An 18475-nucleotide genomic window follows, 5' to 3' on the forward strand; every position below is an offset into this window, starting at 1 on the left:
CAGAGCAAGACTCCATCTAAAAAATTAAAAATTAAAAATTTTAAAAAAGTGATTTCCTACCTGGACTTGGCTTCAGATGTGAATCCTCCCAGTGGTGCATCCATTATCGATACTGAAATAGCCCTTGGAAACAAGGTATCCTAATAAGCCCTAAAATATATGTTTATTTAGGCCTGTCTTCAGCTCCCACAAACAAGTTTCCTCAAGAGTTGTTCTAGATGTTTCATTTGGAAGAGTTGACTTGCTCTGTCACCTGGTGGTATAGTGACATTTGTCATATTCATCTCCAAAGAATTAATGGCAAGTGGAAGGCAGACTATATTAGGCCCAATTATCTCAAGTACATAAAAGCCATGAAGTTAAGCAGAGCAAAAGTTGTTCCACTTGTTAGTATCTTAGTGTGACAGTCTCAGAGTATGCTCTGAAGAACACCAGGAACCCTATGCGGATAATTCACTCCTCCCCCAGCCGAGTTAATGCTCCTTTCTCAGTACTTTCATAGCACCTTCTTCATACTGCAATTATAATATGTTTAATATTGTATTGTTATATGGGTTATATCTGTTTCCACATTAGACTGTGATCCCCTTGAGAACAAGCATCATATCCAATTTACATTAGTCTTGTTCATGTTCAACCTAAGCTTTGGTGTTAGACAGGACCTGAATAAATATTTACTGAGTGGAGGTCAAAAGAACGAAGGGCGATAGGGCGGATGAGAAGGAGAAGGAGGATTCACTCTTCAAAATCAATGTTTCCATACTCCACTTCATGTCTTAGCTTCAGAGTCAAATTTTCTTCAATTGTCTACCAGACTTTGCCATCTGAATGTTCAGTAGAAAATGTGTATCCAGGAATTTCCAAATGGATCCCTGTGTGTTTGCAGCCCAAACTGTTCTGCCCTTGCTCTAGTTATTGATTTCTTAGTTATGACATCATTATCCATGCAACAATCTCAAAGTCATCTCTATTTCCTCATTTCCATTAACACCCATGCTCAAGAAGTCCTATCGATTACACCTCTCCTCCCTCTCCACTGCCTGCCTTGGTTCAGGTGCTCCCCAGCTTTCATGGTATCTCAAATAATTTCCTAATTGGCTCCTTGTCGTTAGTCAAGCATCCCATCATCTACCTCCATCTGTCACCAAAGTTACCACTCATAGACAGAACTGTTGAATATCCCTGGACTCTACCAGTCAATAGGCTTACATTTAGACAGTCCCACTTTACATTTATACTCTGAAGTACTAACTTGTCCCTTCTATTGCTCCTGTAGTAACTCTGTTTCATTTACTCCTACTTTTTCCCTTGCAAAGACCAGCTAATTCTGTGAATTCAGATACAACATTATTATCTACTTTTAAGCATTCAATGGCTCTGATTATCTATAAGACAAAGTCAACTGTGGCATACCTAATTGTCATAATCTTTCCCAAACTTATTTCTTAGACCCATATTCCTCAGTTCTGTTCCATAAAACCTAACTGTTCTAAATAAGTTGTCATTTTCCAACTACACCAATGATTCTCAGTTATATGTATTTCCCTATCGGTTATTCATTATACTTAAAGTGCCCACCTCAGCCCCACCCTCCTTGGCCACTCTGCCTACTAAACATCTTTCATGACTCAGGTCTGCTGTTACCTCCTTGGTGATGTCTTCTCCAGCAGATAAGTAATTGCAAATTTACCTGATCAGTAGCAAAATCCTCTAGCTTTATACTCTCATAGCATCTTTCTTAGGGCATTATGGCCTATATGAAGTCTCTCTACAAATTAGGTGGAAGTGCCCCCTCTGGACAGAGGTAGCTCTGTATCCAAACTTGAGAAGTGAGGTATGGGCTGGATTTCAGCTCCCACTTGCCCCTTTGGTTGGGTTCCCATATACATACATAATACCACAGTTATTATGATTGCTTTATTGATGCCACAGTCTTCTCCCCAGCTGGTGACTTCCTGAAGCCAGTTATATCAGTTAAAGCTTGTATTCTTAGGACCAAGGACATACTAAGCACTGACAAACGTTCTCTGAATTGTTATTTTTTGGAATGAGAAGATATTCCAAAAGTTGTCAGAGCAGATCTGAGGAAAGTCTCTGAAGTATATAAATATGTGCATAAGTGTTCTTACCTATGTGATCTTGGGCGAGTAACTTAATTTCTTTCTTCTCTTGTTTCCTCGTCTACAAATTGGGGATGATAAGAAATACCTGTCTCAGGGTTACTATGAAGATTAACTGAAGATTCACTGTAAAGCACTTAGAAGAGTGCCTGGCCCAGAGTATATACCATGTAACTAATGACAGTAATAGGATACACAAAGGGTATTCGGAGGTGAATCTTTTTAAATTTGGCAACAAACAATACAATTTTGGAGAAGAGAATCTTTATGCTTTGATTTCTGAAAATCTGGAGACAGATCTTGCATTTGTATAAAGATATTACCATTAATGTTAAATGACTAAAGATGTTTTACTTCAGGGATAGAATCATAATATTTTAGAATTTGAAAGTTTAGAGCTAATCTAAACTGCTTTTCTTATACATAAAAGTGTTGGGGCCTAAATGGGTTCAGTGACTTTTCCACAGTGTTTCTCCATCTGGCCCTGACCACATGTCCAGCCTCATGTCGTCATCCCTCCCCTGCCCCCTGCTCCCTTCCCCGGGCCCCCAATATTCTCCTTTCCACACACCAAGCCCCAGCCTCATTAACATTTCCCAGAATGCACTTTCACAACTCTGTTGACCCTGCCTGTGATAGCCTTTCTCCCTGTGCCTTCCTCCCATCTCAGCTCATTAAACAGCTTCACGAACATCCTTTGAGCTCCAGTTCCACTGTTACGTGTCTCCTCGGTGAAGCCTTCCTCTACTCCCCCGGCCCAAATTAGCTGCATCCCCCTCTGTGCTCCTAGAGCTCTGTGTTCATACATCTGTTTTGCACTTATCAGAGCAAGGGCTGGATTCTAGCTGCCCAGGTTTAAATCCCAGCTCTGACACTTACTAGTTGTGTGACCCTGGTCGTCTGTGCCTCCGTTGCCTTATCTGTCCAATGGGAATCATAATGAGACCTACCTCAATTATTCATTCATTCAACAGATAATTATCAGCTGCCTACTATGTGCCAGGAGCTGTTCTGGGACCTGGAGAAATATGGTGAACAGGACCAAGTCCTTGCTCTCATGAGCTTACATTGAATGGAAAAGTTAATCAATTAAAACCTATTATAATCAAGTATTACCATTATTCTAAGAGCCATGAAGAAATATTCAGCAGAGTAGGAGACTCAGAGTGATGGAAAGAATGGTGGCTGTTTTATTAGAGAGGGGAGTCAGTGGAAGCCTCTCAGAGGAGTGACATTTAATCAGAGACATGGGGGAAGCCAGGGAGCAAGCCCTGCAGAAATCTGAAGGGAGTGCATTCTAGGCAGATGAAACTTCATGTGCAAAGGCCCTGAGGCAGGAAAGGTGAGCCTGGGGTCAGGGGATAGGATAGCTAACAGGGCTACTGCCAAGTCAGTGAAGCAGAGCAGAGGAAATGAGGCACTCCTTGTTCCTGGCACCAAGATTTTCTGATTTTTATCTTCTAAATATTTCTCTAACCTCCTCTTCACCCCGATGTCCTCTCAATCCCAGATTTCTCTCCTTGCAGTTGAGCTACCCTCAAAACTACCCTCCACCCTGTGACAAGATAATCTAAACATGTGTCTCCAACCCCATTTTCCACTCCTTTCTACTTTTTCATTATCTGACCTGCCACTGCCTATAGACTAAAGTCCCAGATGCCTTCACATGATGGACAAAGCCCTCTAGAAGATAGCCCTGGTTACCTCACCACTTCCTACGTTGTACTACACACTCCAACCACACCAAAGTACCAGTTCCCCCAGAAAACTATATTTCTGGTCTCTATGCCTTGCCTCAAGCTGTTTCCTTTCCCTAAAAACCATTCCTTCTTCCGCGTTTTTGCTTGGCTAACTCAATAGTGAGACTCAGCTCTGGAGTTACTTCTCCTCTGTGCCCACATCATCACCTGGGAATACTTCAGTACTTCCACAACATCACTTTCCAGGAATTGTTAAGAGGATATGTTTATATATGTCTCTCCAGTTAGCTTCTAATTTTCTCAAGAGAAGATAACTGGTTCTTAATCATGTTTTACCACCAAGGCATGATTTGTGTTCTGGCCCAGGGCAGCTAAGCAAACTACATTCATCTCCTTTCTTATGCTGCCAGCTTAGGAACTTACCCTCCTGCCACTGTCCCTTTGTCCCAGGCCTACAACACACAGCTACCCTGTGAGATTTTATTCAGATGAATGGGTTTCAAAAGATGCCTAACAATTTCCAAGATTATTTTATCACATTCATCCAGAAAATCCAAAAAGGAGATAAAATGTACAGCTCAGAAGGACAGACATCCATATGTTTAGCTGAGAAAAACAGGGAAGGACAGTAATTGCCCTGTGACTTTAGAGTTTGTGCTAATAGTAAGTTTTAAAAGGAAATCAAATATATGAAGATGCAGGCTTATTTTAAATAAATCCATTTCCAGTGTTCAGCCTCTTATTTTGTAAACTTAAGGATCACTTGCCAACTTTAATTTCCATACTTCTCTTTTACTTTTCCTGGTACTTAAAAAGGTAGTGTAGAAGTTGAGAATAGATGCTAAGTCAATTCTTTTTCCAATTAATGTATTATTTTCCTTATTTAAGCTCCCTTTTATGTTATGTTCAAAGTTCTAGACTCCATTAAAAAATGAAATTATTTTTAGTTCTATGCACTCACAAAAAGAATTTTTATAGTTCCCTGCTCTAATCACACACACACACACACACACACACACACACACACACACACACATACACACATACACACCCCATCCTGGAGCTGAGACTAATCATTGCAACTCTTTTGAAAGTTTATTAAGAAAGAAGAGCCAAATGAGGGTTATGGAAAAACTGTTGCCGAACCAACACATACTCAACGATTTACTCAATACAAATTTGCAAGATGTTGAGTCCACTCTCTCCATAGCCAAGAAGAGAGAAACTTCCCTGAGTTGTTTCTATCTTCTACTTCTTTTCCCCGAGACTCTGTCTCCATTATTTGGCCCTGACCTCCCTTCACTGGGCTTCCATTACTTCTCAGATGAGATACAAAGCCCCTTATGATCACCTAGAATATGTTTTCCCCTCTAAGACCTCCAAGCATTAGGACATCCTGAGCTCTCGCCTGGGAAGGCATTTTCCTCCCTTGCTGATGGGACTCATTCTTTGGGATTAATTCAAATATCACCTGCTCAGTGAGCTCAGTGAAGTAGCCCTGGCTCCCTTCCTTCCCCAGGCAGGAAGAAGAGTGGCTTCCTTTGGCCACCCAGCCAATCCTGTACTTCCTAACCTCATTTGGATGAGTGAGATTAATATTTGTTTTCTAGAGTACAAGCTCCCAGAGGGCAGGTACTGGGTTTATTTCTCTTTGTATGCTCTGCACCTGGCTCTGTATTTGTTGATTGAGTGCTTGAGTTGGAGAGAAAGGCTGCACGGGAGAACAACTTGCCATCCACCAAGGTTCTATAGGAATGTAAGCAAGTTACTCACATGTAACTTTACTGAATTGGCTAAATTACTGCAGTAAAAGAAGCCCTGAACTGATAAGGTCTCTTCCAGAGGTCCGGCAACAGGATAAGGGACATTTTTGCTGAACTCAGTCCTCAAAGTTTTTCCCTAACCACACCCATCTTACTCATCAGGGACAGTTAAGTTAAATCAGTTTGATCCAAAACAAAATGCTTTATTGGATATCATACCTTTCTGCTTCACCACACAATTTCAAAGATTTTATTTGTGCAAGTAATTTAGAATCAGAAATAAATAGGGAGGGTGCCAGCGGAGGGTTTGTTTACGTGCTTTTACACCACCGTGAAAGGAAGACATAGCAGAGTTTACATTTATGCCATGTAAATTGCCATAGAACCAGATGTGGCTTACAAGGTACCTTGTAACTCATCTCCTCTAAGCAATAAAGGCTTTTTTTTCCTTCTGGCAAAAAGTTTGAGAAACTTACTGCTGTTTTCTATCAGCAGATACAACAGATGGCTGGCACATGCCTGCTTTGCTAAATGAAATGCGCTCTGTGCAGAATTACTCTTTGATCCCTAGTGGCATGTCTACAACACCACAATGCAAAATACCACAGCATAGCAGAATCTAAATGTTAAAGGTTTAAAGCTGTGCTTTTGATATGAGTACCTCCTGAAAAAAATCACGCCCACAGTATGTAAACATATTCACATTCCCACTTTGAAACCATGGAACAGAGGTCAGAAAATGAGGCATTTCCTCCATTTGGTGACATAAAACCACCACTAAGGTATGACGGCAAACCCCAGGAGTGCAAAGGTATGAAACCACTTGGGTCATAACTACCAAAACAATCATAACTCTATTAGGAAAAAATGTAGGCAGTACACATTAAGGGATTTCCATAATAATAATAAGTGTTACCATAACTGCAGGGTTGGAAAGAAGTGTTTAAGGGTGTTTGGCAGTTCCTTTGAAGTTGGAGAGGGAATTCTTGAATTAAAATTTACCCTGTTTTTTTATTTTTTTTGGTTTACGTCAAGGGGAGAAAGAAAGGGAAAAAAAACCACACTTTTAATATAAGTCTCTAACTCCAGTCCAATGGGAAACTTGAGAGTGCAAACTGTAGCCAATTTAATGGGACCAGTGTTACATCATATCAAACACCATAATACAGAAACAGATCAGTAGGATGATTCTGTTTTTTATAAAATTAGCAATTATGTGAGTCCATTGGCAGAGAAATGGCCTGTTTCTGTTTTCCCTTTTTTCCAGTGGTACTTTTCTCACTTTAAAGCTGAATTTGGATGATACTGACTGGAATCATTCACAAAGACACCAGTATCCAGACAAAGTTCTTAAGCCTTTGTTATATTTGATTTTTAAATTATTATTTTTGTTACTTCTGATAGTTTTCAATAATTCAAGAAGTTTTTTAAAATTGGTAGGGAGCTAGGCTAGTGTCACTAACTCATTTGTAATAAACCTTACATGTTGGAAAATGTTTCACTTGATATGCTCTCTCTTAAGCATATCTAATATTTTCTATTTTCAGTGGTTATACATAAAAATGAAGAAACACATTCCTGCAGTTTAACTCAATAAAGTCAGTTATTGTACGGTATATACATGACCTCCCACATCCCCAGGGCAGCAGACAAAATTCTCCTGTTCTTTTCCTGTATCCACAGCAACACTTCAGTTTTGTTTTTAAACATGTGGAGATTCAGAAAAATGAAGGTACCCCACTGACTTTTAGTGGTTATAAGAATTCTGCACACTATACATGATGAAAAGCTCACTTTAAGATCTGGACCTGTTGGTACAGATGTCTAGAGCTTGCCTAGCAATCCAGGTGTTGGGTTTGAAATTAATATTGGTTGATTATTATCACCCAGAGAATTTCTATTCCATAGACACCAATTTCACCCCAACCCTTGCCATCCATCTTAGAAATCCAGGCCCTTGGTCACAAGGAGGTTGGAAAACCAGTACAGATGGCTCAGCATAAATCCTTTGTCATTGCTTACAAAAAAAAAAAAAGCAACATCAAAAGGGATGCTCTATTAACTAAGTACTAGATTCGTAGTACCTTAGCATATTTATGCAGGTGATAGAACACATTATAGTTATCAAGATCAAATCTATGCGACCTTTGTAAGTAAAGATCTATTTATATAATCTACATAAATAAAAACCTTTTGGCCTTACACCAAATTGGTTCATATGGAAATCAGCAGTGGTATCCTAATGTTCGATTCTGATTTGTCTAACAAAACTTCTCATTAAATTTTTACTTGAAAGCCATTGGGCTTAGAAAGGGTTATTTTCCAAATAAAATGTTTAATTAGTGCCTTATTTAGAAAACTAAAATTGTTGCTCATGGCCTCTGCCTGTCTCAAATTTAGAGAAAAAGAATAAAGCATGCCTCATTGAAAAATATCATCTATTGAAAAGTTTTATACAAGAATAAAGAGTATTTTCCCTTAATTACTAAAAATCCATTAAGGCTAAGCTTTTGCAGTAGAAATTCTTCTCTCATCCAAAAGCCTTGAGAGGAGGCATGTCAGAAAATGAGTATCAGAAGGTTAAATGGAGGCAAAGTTGTCCATGAAAAATGGGAATCGCAGGGAGAGGGAGAATTCAGGAAAAATGATTTCAGGCAAGAAAGATTTGGGGGGACCTCAAAAGAAATTGACGAGAATCTGATGGGCATTAATAAATTCTTTGGTCTCCATAGCTACAATGACCCATGAAAATCATTGGTGTTATCATTTTGTTGAGTGATAAGTAGTGTAAAAATGATACCAGATAATAAAGTATTTATAATACAAAACATCATACAATTTTAAACTCACACACCATTTATACACATTTGATGTAAAATAATTTTTTAAATTACAAATGAATTCATTGTAGAAAAACCAAAACATAATAGATGAAGATGTAACTGGTGTTTACATCTTGGAAGATCAGATGTTGATTTTTTCTATATCTGCCAACATATTTTGTAATGGAATCAAACAGAATATACCATATTATACACCAGGGGTCCCCAACCCTTGGGCCACATATCAGTACTGGTCCATGGCCTGTTAGGAACCAGGCCACACAGCAGGAGGTGAGCAGTGGGCGAGTGTTCCCCATCGCTTGCATTACTGCCTGAGCTCTGCCTCTGTTAGATCAGCAGCGGCATTAGGTTCCCATAGAACTGTAAACCCTGTTGTGAACTGCACATGTAAGGGATCTAGGTTATGCACCTTTTATGAGAATCTAATGCTTGATCATCTGTCACTGTCTCCCATCACCCTCAGATGGGACCATCTAGTTGCAGGAAAACAAGTTCAGGGCTCCCACTGATTCCACATTATGGTGAGTTGTATAATTATTTCATTATATATTACAATGTAATAATAATAGAAATAAAGTGCACTATCAATGTGATGCACTTGAATCATCCTGAAACCATCCCCCATCCCCAGTTCATAGAAAAATTGTCTTCCGCCAGGTGTGGTGGCTCATGCCTGTAATCCCAGCACTTTGGGAGGCTGAGGCGGGCGGATCACAAGGTCAGGAGTTCAAGACCAGCCTGGCCAACATGGTGAAACCCTGTCTCTACTAAAAATACAAAAATTAGCTGGGCGTGGTGGCATGTGCCTATAATCCCAGCTACTCAGGAGGCTGAGGCAGGAGAATCGCTTGAACCTGAGAGGCAGAGGTTGCAGTGAGCCACGATCACCCCACTACACTCCAGCCTGGGTGACAGAGCGAGACTCTGTCTCAAAAAAGAGAAAAATTGTCTTCCGTGAAACCAGACTCTGGTGCCAAAACGGTTGGGGACCACTTTTATAAACTACTTAATTTGTATGAGACTCTTCCCATGGCCCCAAATGGATGTCTAGAATATCCTTACAACTGCTTCATTTTATTCTTCTGCCACTATTGCTGGACCCTAAGTTGTATCTATTTTTTAATTTTTATAAACAGCATGATGAGGAACACTCTTGGACCTAAATTTTTATTTATATCCATGCTTATTTCCTTGGCATGAATCTCTGGATGTAAAATTGTCCAGTCAAAAAGTCTATATCCTGCCTTTTGCCATCAGAGTCTAACAGCCCTGCAAAATGGTTTACATGCACATCAGCAGCATATGATAATGCACTATTCTCCACATACTAAAACCACTTTTAAAAGATCTGACCAAGTTGATGTGGGGAAATGAATCTCACTGTAATTTTTATTTGCATTTGTTTGAAGTAGAACATGAGATGCATTTTAAGTGGCACCAAGAACACTTTGGGTTACTGTAGTGGTCCCCGACCTTTTGGGCACCAGGGACTGGTTTTGTGGAAGACATTTTTTCCACAGACCGGGAGGTAGAGGAATAATTTCTGGATGCTTCAAGCACATCATATTTATCATGCACTTTATTTCTTTTATTACTACATTGTAATATGTAATGAAATAAGCATACAACTCACCATCATGTAGAATCAGTGGGAGCCCTGAGCTTGTTTTCCTGCAACTAGACGGTCCCATCTGGAGGTGATGGGAGACAGCGACAGATCATCCGGCATTTGATTCTTATAAGGAGTGTGCAGCCTAGATCCCTCGCATGTGCAATTCACAATAGGGTTCACACTCCTATGAGAATCTTATGCTGCTGCCGATCTGACAGGAGGCAGAGCTTAGTCAGTAAGGAGAGCGATGGGGAGCATCTGTCAATGCAGACAAAGCTTCAGTCACTTGCCTGCCACTCACCTCCTGCTGAGCAGCCCAGTTCCCAACAGGCCATGGACCAGCACTGGTCTGTGGCCCAGAGGTTGGGGACCCTTCATTACTGGACTAATAATTTATTGGAAGTAAGTAACACATTACTGCTTCTATAAGGTCTTCAATTCTGAGGTTATTTTAATGTTGTCCACATGTTGCTAAAACACTTAAATATAAAATTTAAAACTTCATTAATGAGCTATGTGTTTTGTTTATGTATTGTTGAAATGCCTAAATATTTGACATCATTTGGATGAAATAATCAGATAATGAAATGAAATTTTCATTTTCCATGTAAATGTTTTGATGTGGTTTGGCTTTAGCCACAGATGCCTTTCAAAATACTAATTGGAATTAAAGTCATTTTTCCCATCTTCAGAATTTCCATGCATTTCAAAAATTATGGTGCTGGGATCACATAACTTTAGTGAGCAAAATTAGCCATACTTAAATAATATTAAAAATAAATAAAAAATAATATTTTAAAGCATCTTGCTGCTTGGTATTGTGTAGATTCTTCCCCCTCACCACCCTTTCCCCAGAAAGCAGATTTTATATAGTTAGTTGTGGTAACCTATTCAAAGCCGAATGAGTAGAGAGAGAAAGGTAGCTTAATTGAGGTGCTAACATTGTCCTGCATCATTAGATCATCCACATAGGTGAGCAACACTTAAGCAGGAGAAAAAAATATTACAAACTTCCTCTTCATGCCAGTTCCACTCTCCTTCCTAATCTCCTGCAGGACATATTCCTGAGATTGTATGACATGTCAGTCCAGTTTGTACTCACCAATATGCCAATATTTGCAAACATGCATTATACTATTAAGCAATAGGATAGGCAACATGGAATTTAAGCCTTTGCTTCAAATTCTATTCTTCAACAGACAAACATAAGTGAGAGAGAAAGAGAGAGAGGAGGGAGAGAGGGAGGAAAAGAGAGAAAGTGCGCACGAGAGAGCTATTGGCACTTTCTGCTTCTCCTACAGTTAACCAGTTACCAAACCCTTTCAGCTGAGGGGTGCAATTCAAGCTGCCTTTTAGTGATTCTTATAAACCCATAAAGGTATAGGTTAAAAAATGTCTTTTCAAAAATATAGAATTAATTGGCCATTTAGTTAATGACCATCTGATGAGCAGTCAACCACAAGTAAACAGATTCAGCTGAAAAGGAGATAATGAAAGGCCATTCATTGGTTTATTACTGATTTCACAATATTTCCAACTTAATTGTTTATAAAGTATCTATGAAGAGGGACTTGTAGGGAGAAAAGGAATAATCTCCCTGTAGAGCAATGGAAACCTTGATGAACCTATCTGCAAAATGGGGGTATTAACAATAGATAACTTTCCTGTTATAAACCTCAGTGAACCCAAAACCTCAATTTTTATTAACCACATAGCAATGGAAGTGTTGAAGGGTCTAGATTTGATCTATTTCAGAAGAAGAAGAAAAAGAACAGACTTGAAGGGAAAAAGACAGCTAAAATGGTCATGTCTATACCATAACAGATAATTAGAGGGAAACAAAGTAGTTTCTCAATTCAAAATAGTTATTTTTTATAAAGTGTTTTCTGTATCACATTCTTCTTGAAAATAATCATTTAAGGAACTTTAGAATAAAAGACCTCAGAATGTGGTTTTAATTATAATTATAATGATTTTTCATAGTAGACACATTTTACCAATTAATAAGCCCAATGATTTTCATAGTAGACACATTTTACCAACTAATAAGCTAAAGAATGTATTACTTACCATTTGTCCTCTAGAGTAAATTCTCCAATTGTACAAAAGAAATTAAATTTACATAAGCATTTTATTCTTTCTTTCTAAAATTAGAAGCCATAAAAATGTACAAAAGGTAACATATAAAAGATGCTAATGTGCTAAGGAATAAAAGGAACGCTTCTTCATAAAAAATAGATTGCAGTTTTCTTTTCCATATGAAAGCATTTAAAATGGTAACTTGAAAACATAGGCTGCAATATTTTATAACGTTCTTACATGACACCTTTTGGATCTAACTTCTATTAGAAATATGCAACATTCACGTTCCGGTGAATAACATTCAACATACTGACTTTTTAAAAGTGCACAATGTCAAAAATACTTACAGACTTTAAAATTTGTTGTAAAGTATAAAGAATGCCACAAGTCATTAGAAACTACTATGCAAAAAGAATCTTTTAAGTATGTTAAATTTTAATGTCAATGATCACAGAAACACAGTGATGTTGGTATTGGAGGTCTTTATATTTCCAGCAGCCTCAGGACACTGAGTCTTATCAAAACAATGGGCTTAGGCACATGGCTTGCTCTTTCCTTTTGAAAATCATTAATTTATATGGCAACTTGAAATAAATGGAAATTAATTCTTTATTTGCTTTGGCAATCAGATGAGAAATTTCTCTTAATAACTGTAAAATGTACCAGGCTACACACTATACAGTACTATTTCCACCTGCCATAAGGCAGTGGAAATATTAAAGGGTAATTTTCTCAGAACTTACCTGCCCTGCAGCTTGCCAGGTAAAATTCATGGAATGGATATTGACAGGAATAGCTGGCATTCTCTGTTGCGCTTTTCTGAAATCATGTGTAAAAGGTGCCATTTTCCCCTCTGAAACAATCAGGATATCTTCTTCAAATCCTGGTTTTTAAAATAATAAAACTATCAAACCAGGTAGACTTGAAATCATCTAAATCAGAAGTTTCAAGCAAAAAGAAAACCAAAGAATTAGTATGGGTCATTTCTGTTCACAAGGCATCTGCCTTCAGTACCATCAACGCTACTAAGATTAATTTCCTCTGTGGATGATGAGAATGATGCCAACAGACCCATACTTTCAGGGAAAAGGGATGGACATGGAGTTAACCGACGCAAACAAATGCTGGGTGCACCTAAAAACGCAGGGCTATAAAAATTAACAACAGCATGATCAGAACACTAGATCAGCTTTGGTTTCTTAAAAGAGAAGTTTATAAGCTTTCAGATGGAAAATATCTAATTAAAAGAGGGGGACCCTCTTTTATGGAAATTAAGTTTTAAAACACACGAAACGCAGGTATCCCTCTTTCTTGAAGAGTGGAGAGAGAAGGACACAGGCAGGGGAAAGCGCTGGACGCGGGGGCCTTACCTATGAGTACTCTTGCCTGGTGAGCATCGATCCATAGGTACAGGCTCTCCTCCTGCGGCTGCCCGGCCTCCGCCCGCAGTGCCAGCAGGCACAGGAGGATGCTCCAGAGCCAGAGCGCGGCGGCAGGGAAGGCACTCCTCCAGGCCATGCTGCTCAGGACCTCCTCGCTGCGGGGAAATCTCCTCGTGCCGCACCTACGCAACCTGGGGCCGTCAAATACTCTGCTGCGCTGCAGCTCCCTCAGCCAGGGCTGTTCCCTCTTAGACGGCTGGGCGCGTAGCCTCCCGGCCTGGGTGCCAAGGAGCCTGCGAGAGCAGGAGGAGGAGGGGGCAGGCAGGACGCGGGAGGAGGAGGGGGGACCAGCGGGCGCAAGCCGCGCAAGAAGATGGGGCGCGGGCGGGAGTGAGGGCGGCAGAGACGTAAGACTGGCAAAGCTGGCGAGGCCAGGAGTCAGCAGGGAAAATAGAGCCAGAATAGAAGAGCGGGAAGGGCTGGTGCGAGCGAGGTGCGAGCGACGAGTGGGGCCCGCGAGGCCCGGGCGGCCGCCACTTGGGGGCGCTGTTGGCCCCCCCGGGGGCGGGGCAGCGCGGGACCCCCGAGGCCGGGTTCACAGAGCGGTGCGCCCAGTGGAGCGCACGCGAAGTGGGCATGTAGGGCTGGCGACCCTGAGAAGTGCACTCAGAGACCCCTGGGACGTCACTCGCCACCTTCTCGGGCCAAGGGAGGCTTCGGGGGAGGGAAATGGGGAGAGCAGACAACGCTGGGCTTGACTGAGCGCTGATGATAGTGATGGTGATGGTGATGAGGATGATGACTCCCGTTCCTCCTCCGGCGCTCACTGAAGGCGCAAATTGCCCTTCGTCTCCCTTTCAGCCAGTAGGATTCCTCTCTCCGCCAACCCTATGCGCTCCGTTCTGCGATAGGCTGACACTTTGCGCGCTCCCAAGCAGTTAAAACTCGAGGCTCGACTGTCCGGTGGTGCCGATGGCAGGCGCTGGCCTTGGCTCGAGGCGCAGGGCGTTCAGCTGGTACTTGCCCGACACCCAGCATTTGGGGATGCCCGTCTGTCTCCCTGATAACCCGGCAGTGCCCGGAAGAGTGCCCTGGGCCCTGGATGATAGCTGTACCTGACCCTCCGGGGTAGGGCTCCTCTAACATCGTGGATATCTTCACGTTTGCTGACATTTTTTAAAAGTTGCTGAATTCGGCCGGGCGCGGTGGCTCACTCCTGTAATCCCTGCACTTTGGGAGGCCAAGGCGGGCGGATCACCTGAGGTCGGGAGTTCGAGACCAGCTTGGCCAACGTGGTGAAACCCCGTCTCTACTAAAAATGCAAAAATTAGCTGGGCGTGGTGGCGGGGGCCTGTAGTCCCAGCTACTCGGGAGGCTGAGGCAGGAGAATCGCTTGAACCAGAAGGCGGAGGTTGCATTAAGCCAAGATCGTGCCACTGCACTCCAGCCTGGGCGACAGAGTGAGACTCCGTCTCAGAAAATATATAAATAAATAAATAAAATAATTTTTTAAAAGTTGCCGAATTCACAGGTGCGTGGGGGCAAAAGCAAGGCTCTGGCCTCGTCTGTGAGAAACATGCTTGGCCGGCAGTGGGCTGCAGCATAACCTATCCACCTGGCCCAGCAGAAAGAACTGATTTTTGCCTCATGCCAGATTCCTTGGATGCGCAAAGAAAACGGAAGCAAAAGGGTTTTGTTTTGTTTTGTTTTTAATTAAAAAATTTGGACAGCCTTCGGACTCAGAAAAGGTTCATTTACTTGTCTTTGTTCTTTAGTACCCGATGCTGTGACAAATGCCTCAAGGATCAAATGTCTGGGGCTGGGCGTGGTGTTTCAATCAGTCCTTTGTAGAGTAGCAGATGCCTCAAGAGGGAAAAACAAACAGAAACAACAGAAGAGAAGGTGGACATGTGCAGGCATCAAGTTAAATCAGTGTTAGGTTCTGAGAACATAGATTTCCAATGAGGAAATATTTGCAGCTATACAACTAACCAATAGAAAAAAAAAAAAAAGGAAAAAGGGAATTAGACAAGAAGTCTATGACTGATTTGAACTTGCAGTGTCTTAATTTTTAAAGTACTTTTATTTTAAGTGCTTACTTAATCCTCACAACTCTTAAGTAGGTACTACTATTATTCTCATTTTACTGACGAGGAAAGAGGGCTCAAAAAGTCCAGTAAGTTGACTGTGGATATCCAGCTGGTAAATGAGAGTAAGGGTTCAAATCCCAGACACTCTGATTTCAAAGCCCATTATCTTAGTAACTTATACCTCATACTGATAAATAAATCATAATTAAGTCTATTTGCATCCAAAGCTTCACAGTCATTCTTCCTTTACAATAAAAATATTTACCTGTTTCCCAACATTGCGTTATTTTTTATTTCTGTGAATATTCATGTATATAATGTATGAACATTAGGCTACTTTTAAAACACTTTAATGTTGTAATGCCAATGTCACCCAGGTAAAGATAATAATTTCACAGCACAATAGGCATTTTCTTTGACTTGGAGCGTGTGGTTTTAATGTAACATTTTTTTCCTGGTTCTGCGCAAACCTCTAAGGCTCTTGGTGCAAGGACGCCCTCTACAGGTTTTCCTAATCAAATACTAATTGAGAAATATTCATAAAATTTATTTTTTGGTGCAAGAAAAAGAGGAATTAAATTCTCTCCTAACTCGGTTTCCTCTGAGTGAGGTTCTTCTGCAGCAGTTGAATTTGGTGTTGATAACAATGGTAATCTATCTTGCTATAAGGACATTTTTTTCCTTCCAGAATGGTTGTTTTCTGTTTACTTCTCTCCAGCAGAGGACACTTAGAAAAATTATATTTTATTAGAGATAGATAAAGAGAAATGCTATTTAAAAAATTTTTGATATAAACTCGTTTGGTTATTAAAGGGGACGAAGGAACACATGTTGTGTTATACAACGGCGATTTTTAAGAGTAGCAGCATGGATCTTTTTGTAGGGAGGTCTATCTCTAAGAGATGAATCAGGCTTGACTCTCCTTTCTGTTGTTAAGGAGCAGTTAATGTAGCTATTTCATTAAGAATTGATTTAAGTTTTTAAATTTCTTTAAACAAATGTGACAATATTTACTAGCATATGATAAAAATTTGGAAATAATGTGCTAGGCAAGTCAACTTCATTTCGTTTGAAAATTCTGCCATTTATTTTCCAGTTCATTATGCTTCCTTTCCTTGTGCGATTTCCTCCTCTTATCAATTATGTGTGCAGGCAGCTTCATTTATTTGTTCATTAACTCATTTGCTTATTCAACAAAGATTTATTAAACACTTATTATGTGTAAGACACTGACCTGGAAATTATAGTACAAATAAAACATGATCATAGCCTTCAAAGAGCAATAGAGCTACTAAAATAAGTAAGACAAGCACCTAAACAACCATAATACAAGGCAGAATGTGGTGATTGCTGATAAGGCAGAATGACTGGAAATTCATAGAAGAAACCTTATATCTAGAATTCTGTACATTTGTTTGTTCATTCATTCATTCAAAATATATTTACCCAGTGTCTGATGTTTGCCGTATATAAGCACAGGGGATAGAAAGGTAAGTAAAAAGACAGCTCTGCTGTCAAAGAACTCTCAGTCTAACAATGGAGTGTGTTGAGAATAAACAATAGAGAGGAATGAACACCATGGTGGGAAAATGCACACGGTATTTTGGGACTTGAGGAAAATCCTTCGAGGCAGACTGGGTTCTGGGAAGACTTTCTAGAGTAGAGCGTACTTGAGCAGTCTTGAAGGTCAAAGGGGAATTGAGCATGCAAGGGGGAAAGATAAGGAACACCCATGCATAGACAGTGGCAATAGTGAGAGCAAGAGACATGAGAAAGAATGGCACCATGCAGGATCTGCAGGTGCTGACCTGTAGTATGATGAGCCTGGAATGGGAGAGGGAGGGAGCAGCTGGGGATGAAGCCCAAAATGTAGGTAGGACCTGGTTATGGAAGATTGTGCTGAGAACAATTCCAAATAATTTGTTTAGAGACGCTGTTCTCAAAGAGGCGAGGCGTAACTCCCCACTCCTGAAGTGTGGGATGTGCAGGTGACTTCCTTTTATAGCGTGTAGTGTGGAAAGTGGGGAAAGTAATAAGCCTGACAAACACTACTTCAACTAGGTGATCGAGATCATCAACAGTGATGAGTCATGTGTAGTATGTGCCCTTGATATGATGTGATGAGAATGGTACCTTACCTCTGTGACCTTGCTCCTGAAAACCCATAACCCCAGTCTATCAGAAAAACCCAAGAAAAATATCAGAAAAACCCAGCTGAAGGACATTCTACAAAATTCCTGATCAGTATGCCTCAAAACTGTCAGTGATCAAACAAAAAAGGGAAGTCTGAGAAACTCGTAGCCAAGAGGAACCTAAAGACACATGACTACCAAATGTAATGTGCTATCCTGGACAGCATCCAGGAGTAGAAAAAGGACATTAGGTAAAGCTAAGGAAATGTAAGTCAACTACTAATAACACTGTATCAATATTGGCTCATTAATTGTGACAAATGTACCATTCTAATATAGGATGTTAATAACAGGCAAAATTGGGTGTGGGGGTATATGGAAACTCTCTGTACTATCTTTGCCATTTTTGCTGTAAATCTAAAACTGTTCTAAAATATAAAGCTTATTTTAAAAATTAAAGATCAAGACTTGAATATGTTTTAAAAATCTTAGCTGCTGACATTTGAAAAGCAGATTTTTTAATTAAAAATTTGATTTCTGGCTTCTCTTGAAAATGTAGAGATCTGACAATATTCCCTTCTTACAAAGAATCAGATGGTGTGAGTAGTGACTGCCCTTCAAACAGGACTAGCGTGCCCAGTCGTTACAGTTGCACTACTCTTCCATCCAGCATACTTTGCTCTTTTACTTGACCACCTAGGCTTCTGTAGGCTCCTGAGTTTGCCATGCATATCCTGGAGGAGACCTGGAG

At 40.4% G+C, this 18475-nt stretch overlaps 1 protein-coding gene across 1 annotated transcript in view; it reads right to left on the bottom strand.

Annotated features, from left to right (window-relative positions):
- The window catches only part of WIF1 (WNT inhibitory factor 1), a 71281-nt gene extending 57262 nt beyond the window's left edge, over positions 1-14019 (bottom strand). Inside the window, exons 1-2 of the mRNA XM_054442091.2 lie at positions 13491-14019; positions 12864-13003 (exon numbers count right to left, since the gene is read on the bottom strand). Of these exons, the coding sequence (XP_054298066.1) occupies positions 12864-13003; positions 13491-13638 (288 nt within the window). The 5' untranslated portion in view covers positions 13639-14019. The remainder of the gene's footprint in view (positions 1-12863; positions 13004-13490) is intronic.
- Positions 14020-18475: the final 4456 nt, after the last annotated feature.

Source organism: Pongo pygmaeus, chromosome 10 (genome assembly GCF_028885625.2).
Source record: "Pongo pygmaeus isolate AG05252 chromosome 10, NHGRI_mPonPyg2-v2.0_pri, whole genome shotgun sequence".
Classification (NCBI taxonomy): Eukaryota; Metazoa; Chordata; class Mammalia; order Primates; family Hominidae; genus Pongo; species Pongo pygmaeus.